Source organism: Condylura cristata, unplaced genomic scaffold (assembly GCF_000260355.1).
Source record: "Condylura cristata isolate star-nosed mole 26May11 unplaced genomic scaffold, ConCri1.0 scaffold00005, whole genome shotgun sequence".
NCBI classification, from domain to species: Eukaryota; Metazoa; Chordata; class Mammalia; order Eulipotyphla; family Talpidae; genus Condylura; species Condylura cristata.
Genome location: NW_004567106.1, coordinates 48,808,983 through 48,823,482, shown reverse-complemented (window position 1 = coordinate 48,823,482; position 14,500 = coordinate 48,808,983). Strand labels below are relative to the sequence as shown.

The following is a 14,500-nucleotide window of genomic DNA, read 5'->3' as shown; positions in this document are numbered from 1 at the left end:
GGGAAGTCCGTAACCTCTGGCAAAGATTGCTTCTTGTCACTTCATATTTATTCTCCCTTTTTTCCTCAGAGAACTCAGATTAGTGGGCATATGGCCATCCCCAAACTTACCACTTTTCCTAGACTGTATAAATATTAAATACTGGTCAGTGTGATGTAAGCCAAAGTGTCCTATGTAACTTCCAAGAAGTGTCATGACAGTGGAGGTGAGTAAAATACATTCACCTCCTGTACTTCTTCCTTTCTCTGGATTAGAATTCAGAAGTGATAGTCTGAAATTAAGCAGCCATCCTAAAACATGAGGAAGCCAAGTCCTGAGAAAGGAAGGGCAGCAAGAGAAAATCAGGATCTTTAATACTTTGGAGAACCAGATCTGCTCTGGAACACCTATTTCTGGACTTTATGTGAGAGAGAAACTGCTATTAAAGTACTTAGTAAATTATCTGACATATGCATCAGAACCGATTAATCCTTTCTCAAATCTGGGTCCTAGCCCTAGAGCATCTGATTAGGCAGGTCTTAAAGCAGGATCTAGTAATTTGTATTTCTAGCTAGTTCCTAGCATGCAAATAAATGGTTTAAAGACTGCTCATTAATGGAGGTAATAACTTGGTGGTATTTAATCCTTGCTTTACATTAGACTTACTGGGGAGAGCAATGAAGATCTTTAAACACACACAATCCGCCTAGGTCTCACTTCAGAGGAGACTAATTGATCTGGGATGGGCCTGGGAATGGGTGCAGGTTAAAATGGATGTAAAACAATGGTAGTTAAAAGAAAAAAATATGTATCTTTCATTGATTCTCAGTGTGAATAACAGAATGAGACTGAAATATCTGTTCCCCCACAGAGGGGAATGACATCTAGAAAATTGCATTTATCTATGGCCTAGGACTTGAAGACAGACGACAGGTTTAAGTTACTGCCCTGGGACCAAGCAGTTTCTCTAGTCCTTGGCATTTTATTTATAAAATGGTGATGAAATTATTTACATCGCTAGTTTGTTGTTTAGTTTGCATCATCTAATATAGATAATAATATTACTTTGTAATCTCATAATACTATAGAAATAGCACAGAAGGTGGCTTAACAGGTCAATAACCTGATCTGGTTTAACTCTAGAACTGGATTGAAGAACTGAAAGAAGTAGGAGGGAAGTAAGAGGAAACAAAGGAATAATGTCAGGCTCATCGGACATTACTCCCTGCCAAAGAGACTGGCATGCACTGTAATGGTGATCATCCATTTCTAATTCCACAATTCTGTCCCCTGCCCTTTAATTTTTTAAAATTCATGATATTTCAGCAATAACTCTTTGAAGTAACTCTACTGGGTAAAACTGCTGGCCTCAAACACAGAATTTGTATGCTTAGAAATAGGTGTTAAACAATAAATGTTCCAGATATAAGAATAACTACAGTGCCATTAATAACTTCATTTTAGAATCTCCTGTCCCTGGAGTGGTTACCAAGTGGCTGTTACACATCCAAGCGTTTGACCATGGATATACAGATGTCAGGCAATGACCCTGAAACATCTGATTTCAGAATAAATACAACCAGCCACCCTGGAAAACCTCAGGTACCTCACTAAAGAGTTTGGACTCTTTTCTGTAGCCTATTGAAGTAATTGGTTTTCGTACAAGAAGTGGCACAGAATGGTGTTCTGAGAATCTCAGTCAGGAGTCCAGTGTGATGGTGATGGATTAGCCTGGGGTAAGGATGACATTTATATAAACAGTGGGGGGGAGGTGGTAGGGGCTAGGGAGGGCCCAGGGATTAGGGCCTTAACTAGGATAGTAGCAATGGAAGTTGAAAGGAAATGATAAATGCAAGAAATAGCACAGATGAAAATAAACAGCATTTGGTACTCACAGTTCTCAGGTTCTTTTAGTAAACAATGGTAGCCTTCAACAACTACAGACTGAGAGGGACCTGTGGTCTCCCTTTTGACAGTCTGCTCTTACAGTGAGAATTATACAAATATTTACCAAGGAGAAACAGAAAACAGTACACAAACAATATTTGTGGTAAGGTACTAAACAGCAATATAGTCTCAGGAATTCATTATGAAGGGTGTCAGTTTGCTAGATTCAGCAGATTTTAAAACCACATTTATGCAAGAACTGCCTGGATAATATTCTACCAGCATCAAACCTTGAACACCTGTTATTTCCACAATGAAACATTATTTCTAATTCTTTATGCTAATTGCATACCTCTAGTGCAGATTTACATAGTGATATTGGAAGTATTTGTGCACTCCACATTGTAGTGAAACTTTATGATTAGTGTCTTTCAAATGCTAATTAATTACTCACCCTAGAGTGTGCAGATTAGAATTAATTCTCACACATACTGTTTCACTGAAGTATGCCAACAAGATAACCTGTATCAAAAAACAGCTTTGAGGGCACGATGCATAGGATCACATTTGCGAAAGATAAAAAAAAAAAAGCACTGTGTAAATGAGGGATCTCTCCCATTAGGTCTGAAACCTGTTATTATTGGTTGTATTTCCTGACTGCATAGATTGAAGCTTACATCTCCAGCAGTTCTCCAAATTACTGAATATCCTTTATTAAAATTCTGCTCTGCTTAAATCAGCCACAGCTGTTTTGTTCCTTTCATCATCTCTATATTGAGGACTGTCAATATAGTGTGTCATCAATACAATATGCTTGGTGAACCTCCACCCAAACTCTATTAGGGGATATAGGACAACATATAGATGACACAAATAGAAACGAAACAGAAGGAGAGATTTGGATTGCTGAGGGTCTCTGTTGTATACTGTTATTTTATTTAACAAATATTTAAGTGCCAATTGTGTATCAGGCACTATGCTAGGATGATTTAATGGTCAAAAAATGAGTATGTCCTGAATTTGAGGAAATGAAAGCAGGCTAGGTGCAGAAGTGGGGTGGTGAGGGGAGGTAGGTAAGTGGGAGGTCAAGCTGAAGGTAATAAGGGACCAAACTTCATAATGATTTGTGGCTGCTTTAAAGATTTTGCACTTTATTCATCTGAAGGTATTGTATGGTATTTTCTGAGTATATCATCTCATTTAACCCCTACAAAGAACTTGTCAAGTAGATATTCTTAGCATCACTTTCATATGGGGAAACTGGGGGTTCAGAGATTAGTCAACTTCCCTAAGTACTACAAGCAGTAGAAAATTATGGTGGGTGTATAAATGGCAGGCAGGGAGTAAGGGAAGGGGAATTCATACTTCTGGAGGGCTTACTTTATGCCAGAAAAAAATAATTTCAATGAGGAATTGCGGCATCTTTACAAGAAAGGTTTCCTTACTAATTTTTAGATGGAGAAATTGAAGAAGGGAAAGAAGAACCAGGATTCAAACCCAAACAATGCAACTCCACCCGTGTGCAAATGCCTCTTCTTTGCGTTCATAGTACGATGAGGATCAGTGCTGGAGTTTGAAGGGCCCTCAGGCCCCAGACGAGACCGCTGAAGGTGAAGGGAAAGTGGGGTGGAACAGACTAAGGCTAGGCTGGGGTGGAACAGACTAAGGCTATGCTAGGGTGGAACTGCTATAGGTGGACGAAAGGCAAGGGTGGTGGATGAAAAGGAGCCTCAATTAGAAAAGCAGGCGACAGAGCTTTGAAGGGTTTCGGCTGGCCAGCGGGCAGAGAGCCATATATTATGCCATAGGACACAGCGAGCCCTTCGGTGGTCTTCCCGCACCCCGTTCTTGGCCTTTAACCCAGGTCCCGGAAGGCGTCACAGGTGGGAGAAGCCGGCCCCGCAGGTGGGGCTGTTGGCCTGGATCTGCGGCCCGGCGCACCTGAGTCCCGCGCTAAGCGCGTAAAGGCGGCGGGGGCCGGGCCTCCGGGAGGAAGCGCGCCGGGCGCTTTGACCCCAGCGGCGCTCCGTACCGTCGCGGACTCGGCGGCGGGAACATGGCGACCGCGGTGAAATCAGTAACGGAGAAAGTTTACAACGAGACTGGCCTGTACTAAGTGCGTGTAGCTTCGAGCCCTCGACCCCCCCGGCGTGCCAACTCCCGCTTACGAGTCGGAAGCTCAGCCCCAAAGGCCCTCCCTCTCCCCTGCGGGTCCCAGAGCAGTTTCCCAGGGTTGAGAGCGTCGGTGGCGGCGGCCGAGTCAGGTACGGGGGGTACGAAAGGGTGAATGAAGGGGCGGCGAGACTTGGGCACAAACACCGCCCGGGGCGCCGCTTGGTTTGGGCCCCCAGCTTCGCCCTGCTAGTCTCCCAGGACGGGAGTAGGGTTACTTGTCCTGGGAGAAGTTGGGGGTGGAGGGTAGAGGGTGGAGGAGGGAAGTTCGCGGGTTCGTCCTGGTATCGTGGCGGTTCCTCTCGCGTCGGGCGTCGGTTTGTGTTCGCCTTTTCTCTAGTGGAAGGATAGTTGAGGTACCCAGGCCTCGCGCCGCTTGCGAGGAGGAGGCCGAATGGAAGGAAAAAAACCTGCTGCTGCCTTGTTGCTGAGGGATTTAACGTTTGAGTTGTAGTTCTCTTAGAACTGAAGCACTGGAGTTGCCCGACCCTACCTGCCCCTGGTTTTTTTCAGCTTTTGACACTTGCCCCTAGATGGGACAGAAATAGTTTTAGTTGAAAGCTGATGCACGTGATAGTGTGTCTTGGACTCCTTGGCTAGCTGTTCCCTGGAGGAAGGACATGGAAAAGAACTGGTTTAGTTTGGATGAATTAAGTGAAGGCTGGAGTGAGGCCAAGAGAGAAAAATCAGATATCCATGGATGCACCCCCTTAGTTGTGGGCTACGAGAAAAGTGTGTTCTCTTCGCAAGTGTCCAGCCGGCATTGTTATTAAATGTAATTACTTCATTAGTCTTAGTTTTTTCAAGATGTATTTGTTCATTATCTGCTTGGTATCAGACTTTCTGCTAGACATTGGACATGCAGTATGGAAGACACTTTTTCAGTAACCTTGTAATCCAGTGTTGGGGGGAGGAAGGGGAATGCAGCCATTAGACAATGACCGTGATTTTGCTGTTAGGAGAAAATAGGAGGTCAGCTAGTAAGTGGTAATCAACCTAAAGAAAATTATTTCACCTGGGACCTGAAGAATAAGGAAGGAATAAGTCAGGTGTGAGTTCTAGGTGGGAACAGGTGGAGAAAAAGGAGTGCTGGAGAGGGAAGAGCATCTGTGCAGATCAGAGTTGAAAAGGCAGCATGACTGGACTGTAAAGTTGAAGAGGTAGTGTGGGAAAAGATTAGGTGAGAAAAGTTGTTCATGTCCAATGTGCAGTACCTTAGAAGATTTTGTAAGAAGTTTGGGCTTAATTACTGAGAGTGATGGGGAACCACTGGAGGGTTTTATATAGCTGAGCAACATGACAAACTTTGGTTTTAAAAAAGGATCTTTGAGAAGGGCAAGAGTGGATACAGGAAAATAGTCAAGCAAGAGATGGTAGCCAAAAATCAGTATGGTGATGGTAGGAATGGAAGGAAGTAAAAACATGTAAGATATTTAGAAAGAACAGTGAACAGAACTTGGTGAGGATTAGATATAGGTGGGGAAGGTTAGATTTGTATATAGGGTTTTGTTTTTTTTTTTAAGATTTATTTATTTGTACATACAGAACTGGTACAGGCCAAAGGCTCAGGAGCGGTGAGAGGCTTCACCAGAGACAGAGTGGGGAACAGAACAGGCCAATCGATGAAGTACACTGCTGAGGGGAGCTGCGGGCGGGTCAGTCAGGAGAGGTCTGCCGCGCCGTGTGGTCACCTCCGGGACAGGCGGGGATGGAACTCATGTGGAAGCGGCCTTAGATTCTCAGTGCTGTGCTTTCACCCGCTGCGCCACCAGGGAGGGCCCTGTATATAGGGTTTTATAAAGAAAACGCTGGCCATTACAATTTAATTTTCCCTGTATACATATTGACTCTTGTGTTTTCCATATTTAATCTGCCTCTCAAATAATTTCCCATTGAGTTACTAGTGATGGTGGATCAATTGAAAAAAGGTTATGTTTTATGAAGAAGGTCACAATGGGGAAAGACTTGTAAACTGGTCACTCAAAAACAATTATCTTCCATGTGGTTTTAGCCTGTAGGACAATGGCTTCTGTCCATTATATGGATATGCTGTACTTGTATACATTTTGTGTACATTTACTTTGTTTCCAGATAGCTAACAGTGCAGAAAGGACCGATTTTCAAATTTTTATAAGGTAGATTAATATATATATGTGTATGTGTAATTGAAGAGAGATAATAAGTAGCAATACGGAAATAGTTAAAATTAATCTTAGCAAGTGTATAGTGATAGAAAAGCCCAAGTTTGGGATTGAAAAAGGAATGAATTGAAAATGAACAACCTGCAAGAAGCTGTAAGAAGAAGAAATGTGTGTTTTAGGAAGAGAATCTATTGACTGGTCTTTGAAAGCTAAAAGAAGGGTAGATGGGAAAAGTCAGTAATGTTAAATGTTTTTTGCAAAATATGCTGGGTAATGAATGAGCAGTGCCCAATGGATTAGGGATTCAGAAATCACTTCAGAAATTGAAAGAACAGTTTGTTGTGTGGTGGAAACCATGTAGTGGGCTAAGCAAATATTAGGTAACCTACTAGAATATTGAATTTGGAAGAGAATGTTAAGATGACTAAGAATTGTTTGTTGATCCTGTTTCTGGGGATTTTTTTTTTTATAATGTTAAAAAGTGATTTACAAATGTTTAAGAGATAGTGGATAAGAGATGGAGTTTGAGAAAATTCAGAGAAGAGATAGAGTTTTGACCGAAAGATTTAGCCTTAGCTAGGTGTGTGACCTCTTTCATGTGTCAAGAGACATGGAAGTGGGTTGGTGGTGTTGGAAACTCAAGTTCCCCTGGTGATTCTGCTGGATGCAAAATCTGGTGAGAATTCAGTGACTCTCAGAGATTGAAGAATGGGGAAGGAAGATTTAGGTACTCAGAAGAAAACAGGAAAAAGAATTGATCAGAGAAATAGAAGGCTCATGAATTAGAGTGGCAACCTTTCAGCCTGATGTGTTTTTCTTCCAGCACTGTTTAGTATCATAAGTCCTTTGAGAATTTATATCCCAACATATTTTTTGAATGACTATATAACACATGTATTATTTTTAAAAAGCAATGCACTCAATATTTTGTCATTATTAAGCTAAAAGTTTTTCAGTCTTAAATAAAACAATAAGCCCAAATATACCAAAGGAAAATTTTAGAGTCTTAAGAAAGAAAAATTTAAATGTAACCTGAAGACAGCCAGTTAGACCACTCACTGACATAGATTTAGCTGTATAAAACATAATGTTGAATATACAGAAATAGAATTAGTATAATACTAGGAACTTCCCATAGACCTTAAATTGACAGTCTTCTCCAGTCAAATGGGTAACTAAGGGTTAATTCAAGGTGTCTTATATTTTTGTTGAGTTGTTATTTTAGTGTCCTACTACTAAAGTATAAATAAGCTCATCACAAAGTAGTTAATTCTTGTATTTTTATCTGCTTGAGTTCTCTATGAGCAATTGCATCGATCAGTTCTTCTGAAAACTACTAGAAAATCTTAAAGAATTAACGTAATAGAAAGTTAAGCCATTTTTTTGAACATTGTCACATTTCAGTTGTAACTTACAGAGTTGTGTAAGGTTGAAGAAAACTATCTGTGTTCTCTAATAAATACTTGTTAGGTTAACTTTAGTAGAAACAAGGTTTTTAATTTCAACTACAGTTGTTTACTGTTCTGACTTCATTTTTGACTAGAAAATTCAAATTGGTTTGTTGCAGTTAGGTTATTTAAGATTTGGAAAGTCATTTTGGTAATCAAAGAAAACTTACAGAGGTAAAAGTACAGGGAGAGTTAAGGAACAATTTTATAGGGGAACAATTTTATGGCGTAAGTAACTTTACTACAGTTAAAATTTACTTAAAGTAACTTTACTAATTAACAGTGTAAAGATTAATACTTCATAGCACTTTAAGAGTCACCTTGTAAAAAGATACAGAGGATGTTAGGCAGATAGTAGTGGTCACTATTATTATATGATGTGACATTCAAAAGAGATGATGATGAATTATCCTTATTTTTAAGTGATGAGTAGCTTTCCATTGTGTTAAGCCCCTCTGCTACATCTAAGCTATATGAATATCTCATTCACATGTTGATAAACCAGATATTGGAATAAGAGTAGGTTTATGTGAATTCCTCACCATCCCTGGGAAAAGTTTCATTGATGATTATTTAGTCATGCGGTCTTAGTACTTAATGAATAAAAAGCACTGACATTTTTGTTTGGATTAGGTACTGAGTTTTTTAAACAAAAAGCTATTATCTTTATTTAGTTTTTAAACTGGGCTGCAGATGAAACTCTCATTCATTATTTTGTATAAAGAAGATACATGTAAAAGATAAATTAAATTAACCATAAAACTTTTTTCTTCTCTTTTAGATAACTATAAACAAAATTCCACCTCAGAAAATGTTGGAATAGCAGTTGCAAGACACATTGGATTTGCTGGATGAAATACAGTTAATTTTTGTAACGTACAGCGAAAGCCCAAATTGTCAGATTACATGTGTAAATCACTGCGTTACTGCTTTAGTCATTGTCTCTATTTAGCAATGACAAGACTGGAAGAAGTAAACAGAGAAGTGAACATGCATTCTTCAGTGCGTTATCTTGGCTATTTAGCCAGAATCAATTTATTGGTTGCTATATGCTTAGGTCTTTACGTAAGATGGGAAAAAACAGCAAATTCCTTAATTTTGGTAATTTTTATTCTTGGTCTTTTTGTTCTTGGAATTGCCAGCATACTTTATTACTATTTTTCAATGGAAGCAGCAAGTTTAAGTCTCTCCAATCTTTGGTTTGGATTTTTGCTTGGCCTGCTATGTTTTCTTGATAATTCGTTCTTTAAAAATGATGTGAAAGAAGAATCAACCAAATACTTGCTTTTAGCTTCCATTGTATTAAGGATATTGTGTGCTTTGGTGGAGAGGATATCTGGTTATGTGCGTCACCGACCTACTTTACTAACTACGGTTGAATTTCTGGAACTTGTTGGTTTTGCCATTGCCAGCACAATTATGTTGGTGGAGAAGTCTGTGAGTGTCATTTTACTGGTTGTAGCTTTGGCACTGTTAATCATTGACCTAAGAATGAAATCTTTCTTAGCTATTCCAAACTTAGTTATTTTTGCAGTCTTGTTATTTTTCTCCTCATTGGAAACTCCTAAAAATCCAGTTGCCTTTGCGTGTTTTTTTATTTGTCTGACAATTGACCCGTTCCTGGATATTTATTTTAGTGGACTTTCAGTGACTGAAAGGTGGAAACCGTTTTTGTACCGTGGAAGAATTTGCAGAAGACTTTCTGTTATTTTCACTGGAATGATTGAGCTTACATTTTTTATTCTCTCAGCATTTAAACTTAGAGATACTCACCTCTGGTATTTTGTAATACCAGGCTTTTCCATTTTTGGAATTTTCTGGATGATTTGTCATATTATTTTCCTTTTAACTCTGTGGGGATTCCATACCAAGTTAAATGACTGCCATAAAGTATATTGTACCCACAGGATAGATAACAATAGTCTTGACAGAATCATGGCATCCAAAGGGATGCGTCATTTTTGCTTAATTTCACAGCAGTTGGTGTTTTTTAGTCTTCTTGCAACAGCGATTTTGGGAGCAGTTTCCTGGCAGGTAAGTTTATGTTTTTTCTGTTATGTCAGTATATATGATGTATGATGAAATGCCAGTTTCATGAGTTAAATTGTTAGAATTAGAAGTTCACATTCCTGATTTGAATAACAACATTCTATTGTTGGTGCTTATTTAATTTTTTTCATGGAATTGAAGTAGTAAATCAACATTAACAGGATAATTTAGTTGGCTCTCTAGCAAACAGGCATCAAAAAAAGTTAGGATTAGGAATGTTCATTATGTTACTTGCCTCCTACCTTAGAACTTGTTCATTAATAAAGCACTCATAAAATAAATATTAGATTATTAACATTGAAGGGTTCTTGCAGATCGTACTTTAATCCTGTCATGTTGCACATGAGAAACTGAAAGCTAGAGAAAATATTTCCAGACTCATTGGTAATAGTCAAAATAGGTTATCTGGTCCTTTAGAGACCAAGATAAAACTTCTATGGTTGGAGTTTGTATTAAAAAACTCAGTTTTCCCTCTTTCAACATTTATTGACTATATTACATGGCAAATATTGTACTGGGTGCTAAAGATTGCCAGGTGGATTAGAAATGACTGTCCTTAAGGAAGGAACATCCTAATGGGGTGGGGAAGAGGCAGACCTGTAAACAGTTACTACAGTGTGACAAATGCTGTCATTTGAGTACATCAGGCTGTGCTGTGGAGCATAAAAGGAATTCTACTGGTGTACTTTGGCACCAATTGTTGCAGTGACTTCTATACAAGTTTGAAAGGAGCTGTGGAGGCTCGTCTGAGCCTGGCACGCTCTAGTCAGTGTGGTTAAAACAGGCCAGATGATTAAAAAAAAAATATCGGGTGTGGCCGGAGGATTTCTTCCTCACTTGTCAGTGATAGGGACTGTCGAAATGAAGATGTTGGGGACACAGGAACCCTAAAAAGAATTCTCCTTTCCCCTATGTTGTCTGTATCTGTAGTTTTAGCCCTTTGTATTGTGAGCAGTAATTATTTGTTTATCCATTACTCATTGAGGGACGTTGAAATTATTTAGTTTTTGCTAATTGTGGATAAAAATTCTGTAAGTATTTTGAGACAGGGCTTTGTGTAATAATAACATAATTTACCTTCATTTGGTGTGAGGTTGCTGGGTCATTTGATAAACTTTTGAGGAATATGTTTCAGTTTGTAAGAAATTGCCAAACTCATTTTCAAGTGAGTGAAACATTTTATACTCTACCCAGCACTGAGACTGTGGGAGTTCCATTTGCTCCTTAAACCCACCAGTGCCTGGTGCTATTTTTATTTACTTAAGCATTCTAATCGACATATAATAGTAAACTTGGTGTGTATTTATTTTCTGTTTCCCGAGTGACTAATATGGTAGGCATCTTTCATGTTTGGCATCTTTGGTGAAGTACCTGTTAAGCGCTCTTAGACGTTTAAAACTAGGTTGTTTTCTTAAGGGTGAGTTCTAATAATTCTTTATATATTCTAAATTGTAAGAATGTATTTAGCCAATATATGGCTTATTTGTTCATTCTCATGATTTTTGAAGAACATTCTTAATTTTGCTATATTCTGATTTATCAATTTATTTGGTGAATTTTTTGATGTCATATATAAGAAATCTTTGCCTTACCTCATTTGTATAGACTGTGTGATCCCACACAATAACTTTATTTTTCCTCAACTTTATCATTTAATAACATTTTCAGAATAAGTCAGTAATATCATTCCAAGTCATTAACATTAGAATTCTGGAATTTTACCATTAATCTCTGTTACATTTTGTTCATAATCTCATTCCATTTTTAAAATGCAATATTGCAGCTGTTTTTTATGGTATGATATTCATTGAATGTGCCTACTTGCTTTCTTCTTTGACACTTGTTTCCTTAAATAAGTCATAAGAAAGACTTACACCATAGCATTTGGTGCTAATTTTACTGCTGTAAAAAAAAGAAAGAAAGAAAAGCTGTAGGCTTTTCTACAATTGAAATTACAATTGATAATATACATAAGGATCAAAGGGGAGGAAAGTATGCAGATACTCATGGAACATTATCCAGTGATTCTTACAGAAATGCTCTATGAAATCTTTAAACATGTGATTTTTATATTAAAGCCTTTCTTTGCCAACCAGCATCATTTTTTGATTCTATGAGGATTTGAGGTAACTCTTTGTAGAAATTCTCTTGCCTTCAACAGAAAAATTAATCACATTTGATTTCTATATAGCAGAAGCAATGGCTATCACAGGGTGTAACAGAGGTAACAAGATGTAAGGGATGTGGCGGTTTTATTTTAGCAAATAGCAGAATCAGGCACATTATTTCATTTGGTATGGGGAACAGGGAGGTTTTGAATGCTGCCAAAACAGAACAAAAATTCCATAATTTTTGTTTCATTTTCCTTCCTGAGGTTTTGTGCTATTTTAGTGTAACTAATTGGGGTGGGGGGAGAGGGGAAGGACAACAGTAACTCTTTTGACTAGAAGGTATGCTTTTAATTTGATTTATCACTTCTGGCAGAACACTGTGAAACAGGAGTAGATGCTATTTTCTCTTCCTCTAAATGCCAATAATGATGATATGAGTATTAGTTTCAAATATAAAGATATATTTAAGATTTATTATAAGAACTTGACATTTTTTATCCCTCCCAATTTTTCCTGTCCGCAACTACTTTTTCAGTTTTTAAAAACTGAAGAAATTAAGTGACTGGCAATGCCAATTATTTCCTCTTATAAAATTTTTAAAGATTTATTTATTCATACAGAGCTGGATACAGGCCAAAGATGTGGAGGGTGAGAGGACTCACCAGGGACAGAATGGGGAGCAGAACAGGCAGATCTATGAAGTACACTGCTGAGGGGCGCAGCAGGCGGGTCAGGAGAGGTCTGCCACGCCATGTGGTCACCTCCGGGGCAGGCAGGGATCGAACTCATGTGGAAGTGGCTTAAGCTTCTTAGTGCAGTGCTTTATTAACCCGCTGCACCACCAGGGCGGGCCACCTCATAAAATTTTTAAAGTAACATTGGTTTATGGCATGTCGCTTTCAGGTATACAGCATTCTATTTTGTCATTTGTATATACTTCATTTTAATCACCACCAGAAGTCTTCCCTCCACTACCATAAAATTTACCCCATTTTGCCCACTCGACTCCCCCACCTTTTCTGGTAACCACCATTCTGTTCTCAGAATCTAACTGTTTGCATTGTTTCTCTATCTGCAGTGTTTGAAATAATACTGTAGTTGTCTCCATCTAACTTATTTCACTTAGCATGATTCCTTCTGGTTTCTTCCATGTTTCACAAATGGAAAGATTTCATCTATTTTTTTTTAAAGATTCATTTATTTATGCATACAAGAACTGAGGTGTAGTCCAGAGGTGTGGGCTGAGAGGATTCACCAGAGAGAGAGTGGGGAGCAGAATAGGCAGATCCATTGAAGGACACTGCTGAAGGGAACAGTGGGTGAGATAGGTCTGTTGCACCATGTGGGTTAGCTCCCTGGTGGGCAGTGGGGGGATCTCATGCTGTAGTGATTGGCAGTAGCTTGATAGTGCTGTGTTTTTTAAGACCTGTGCCACCAGGGAGGCCCCAATTTCATCTATTTTTGTAGCTGATTAATATTCCATTAGGCACATATATATATCTTTATCCACTCGTCTGTCAGCGGGCATTTGGTGCTGCGATGAACATAGAGATGCACATCTTTTTCAAATTGTGTGTGTGCTTCAGATACATAACTAGAAATGGAATAGCCGAATCATTATGTATTTCTACTTTAATTTTGGGCTACACTGATTCCTACAAGTATTCCTTCTCCTCATCCTGCCAACACCTGTCTTTTCTTTTTCATAATGACCATTGAGAAAGGTTTCTGAACTTAATTCTAACACGCATGTATGTGAAGGCTTCTCCAGATAGGCAATTCTAAGATAACACAGTATAGAAGAATTCATCTCAATTTAGACATAATACCAGATTCTATATGTTAAGAGCTGGGTTTCCCAAGACTTCCCACTTATGACACCAGTCCTAAGTTAAAGCTATTAATGCTTCTGAGAGAGATTCCCCATGACTATCTCCTTAGGAACAGTTAATTTGGTAGAGGGGCTCACAAAGCTTTGAGAAATACTTCTATAACCAATCATTTGTTTATTATAAAAGGACAGAATTTGGTAATAGCCTGATAGAAGAAGAGATACACAGGACGAAGTGTGAGGAAAGGGCATGGAGCTTCCATGTGTTCTCTGGTAACCCCATTCTCACTAAATTTCCATGTATTCATCAACCCAAAGCTTGCCAAGCCCCATCAATTTGAGATTTTATAGTGCCTTATAAACAGGTTCAACTAACTCATTTGGCAATCTCTACCTGTTCTCCCCGCATCAGTTTTTGGATGGAACTGAAAGCTTCAATTCTCTAATCACAAGATTGGTTTTCCAGGCAACGAGCCCCCATCTTAAGGTGCTTCCACAGTCATCTCATTCACATGAGATGCCTTTTTCATATTGAACACTCAAGTTATACCTACACTTTTATAACCTATGAGTCAATAACTGTGAATAAAGACTTTTATATAGAAGTATATTTTGATTATTTGACCAAATATATATATTATAAATCATAATAGCATAGCTTTGTTCACAGGTGTGAGGTGATAGTATTATGGGGTTTTATTTTGTATATTTTTTGCATCATTTTTCATTTCTGTACAATGTGTACTTCTCCTCCTGGCTCTGTATAGTCTTCATAAAATTCCCATTTTTGATTCACCCATGTACCATCACAATAGTCCTCTGTGCTCTTCCCACCCATTTTGATCCTATTCCCCTCTCACTGCCTGCAGAATGTCTTTGGTT

At 38.6% G+C, this 14,500-nt stretch overlaps 1 protein-coding gene across 1 annotated transcript in view; it reads left to right on the top strand.

Annotated features, from left to right (window-relative positions):
- Window positions 1-3,923: 3,923 nt before the first annotated feature.
- TMEM168 (transmembrane protein 168) overlaps window positions 3,924-14,500 on the top strand; it is a 29,725-nt gene continuing 19,148 nt past the window's right edge. The window contains exons 1-2 of the mRNA XM_004676952.2: window positions 3,924-4,130; window positions 8,409-9,661. Of these exons, the coding sequence (XP_004677009.1) occupies window positions 8,534-9,661 (1,128 nt within the window). The 5' untranslated portion in view covers window positions 3,924-4,130; window positions 8,409-8,533. The remainder of the gene's footprint in view (window positions 4,131-8,408; window positions 9,662-14,500) is intronic.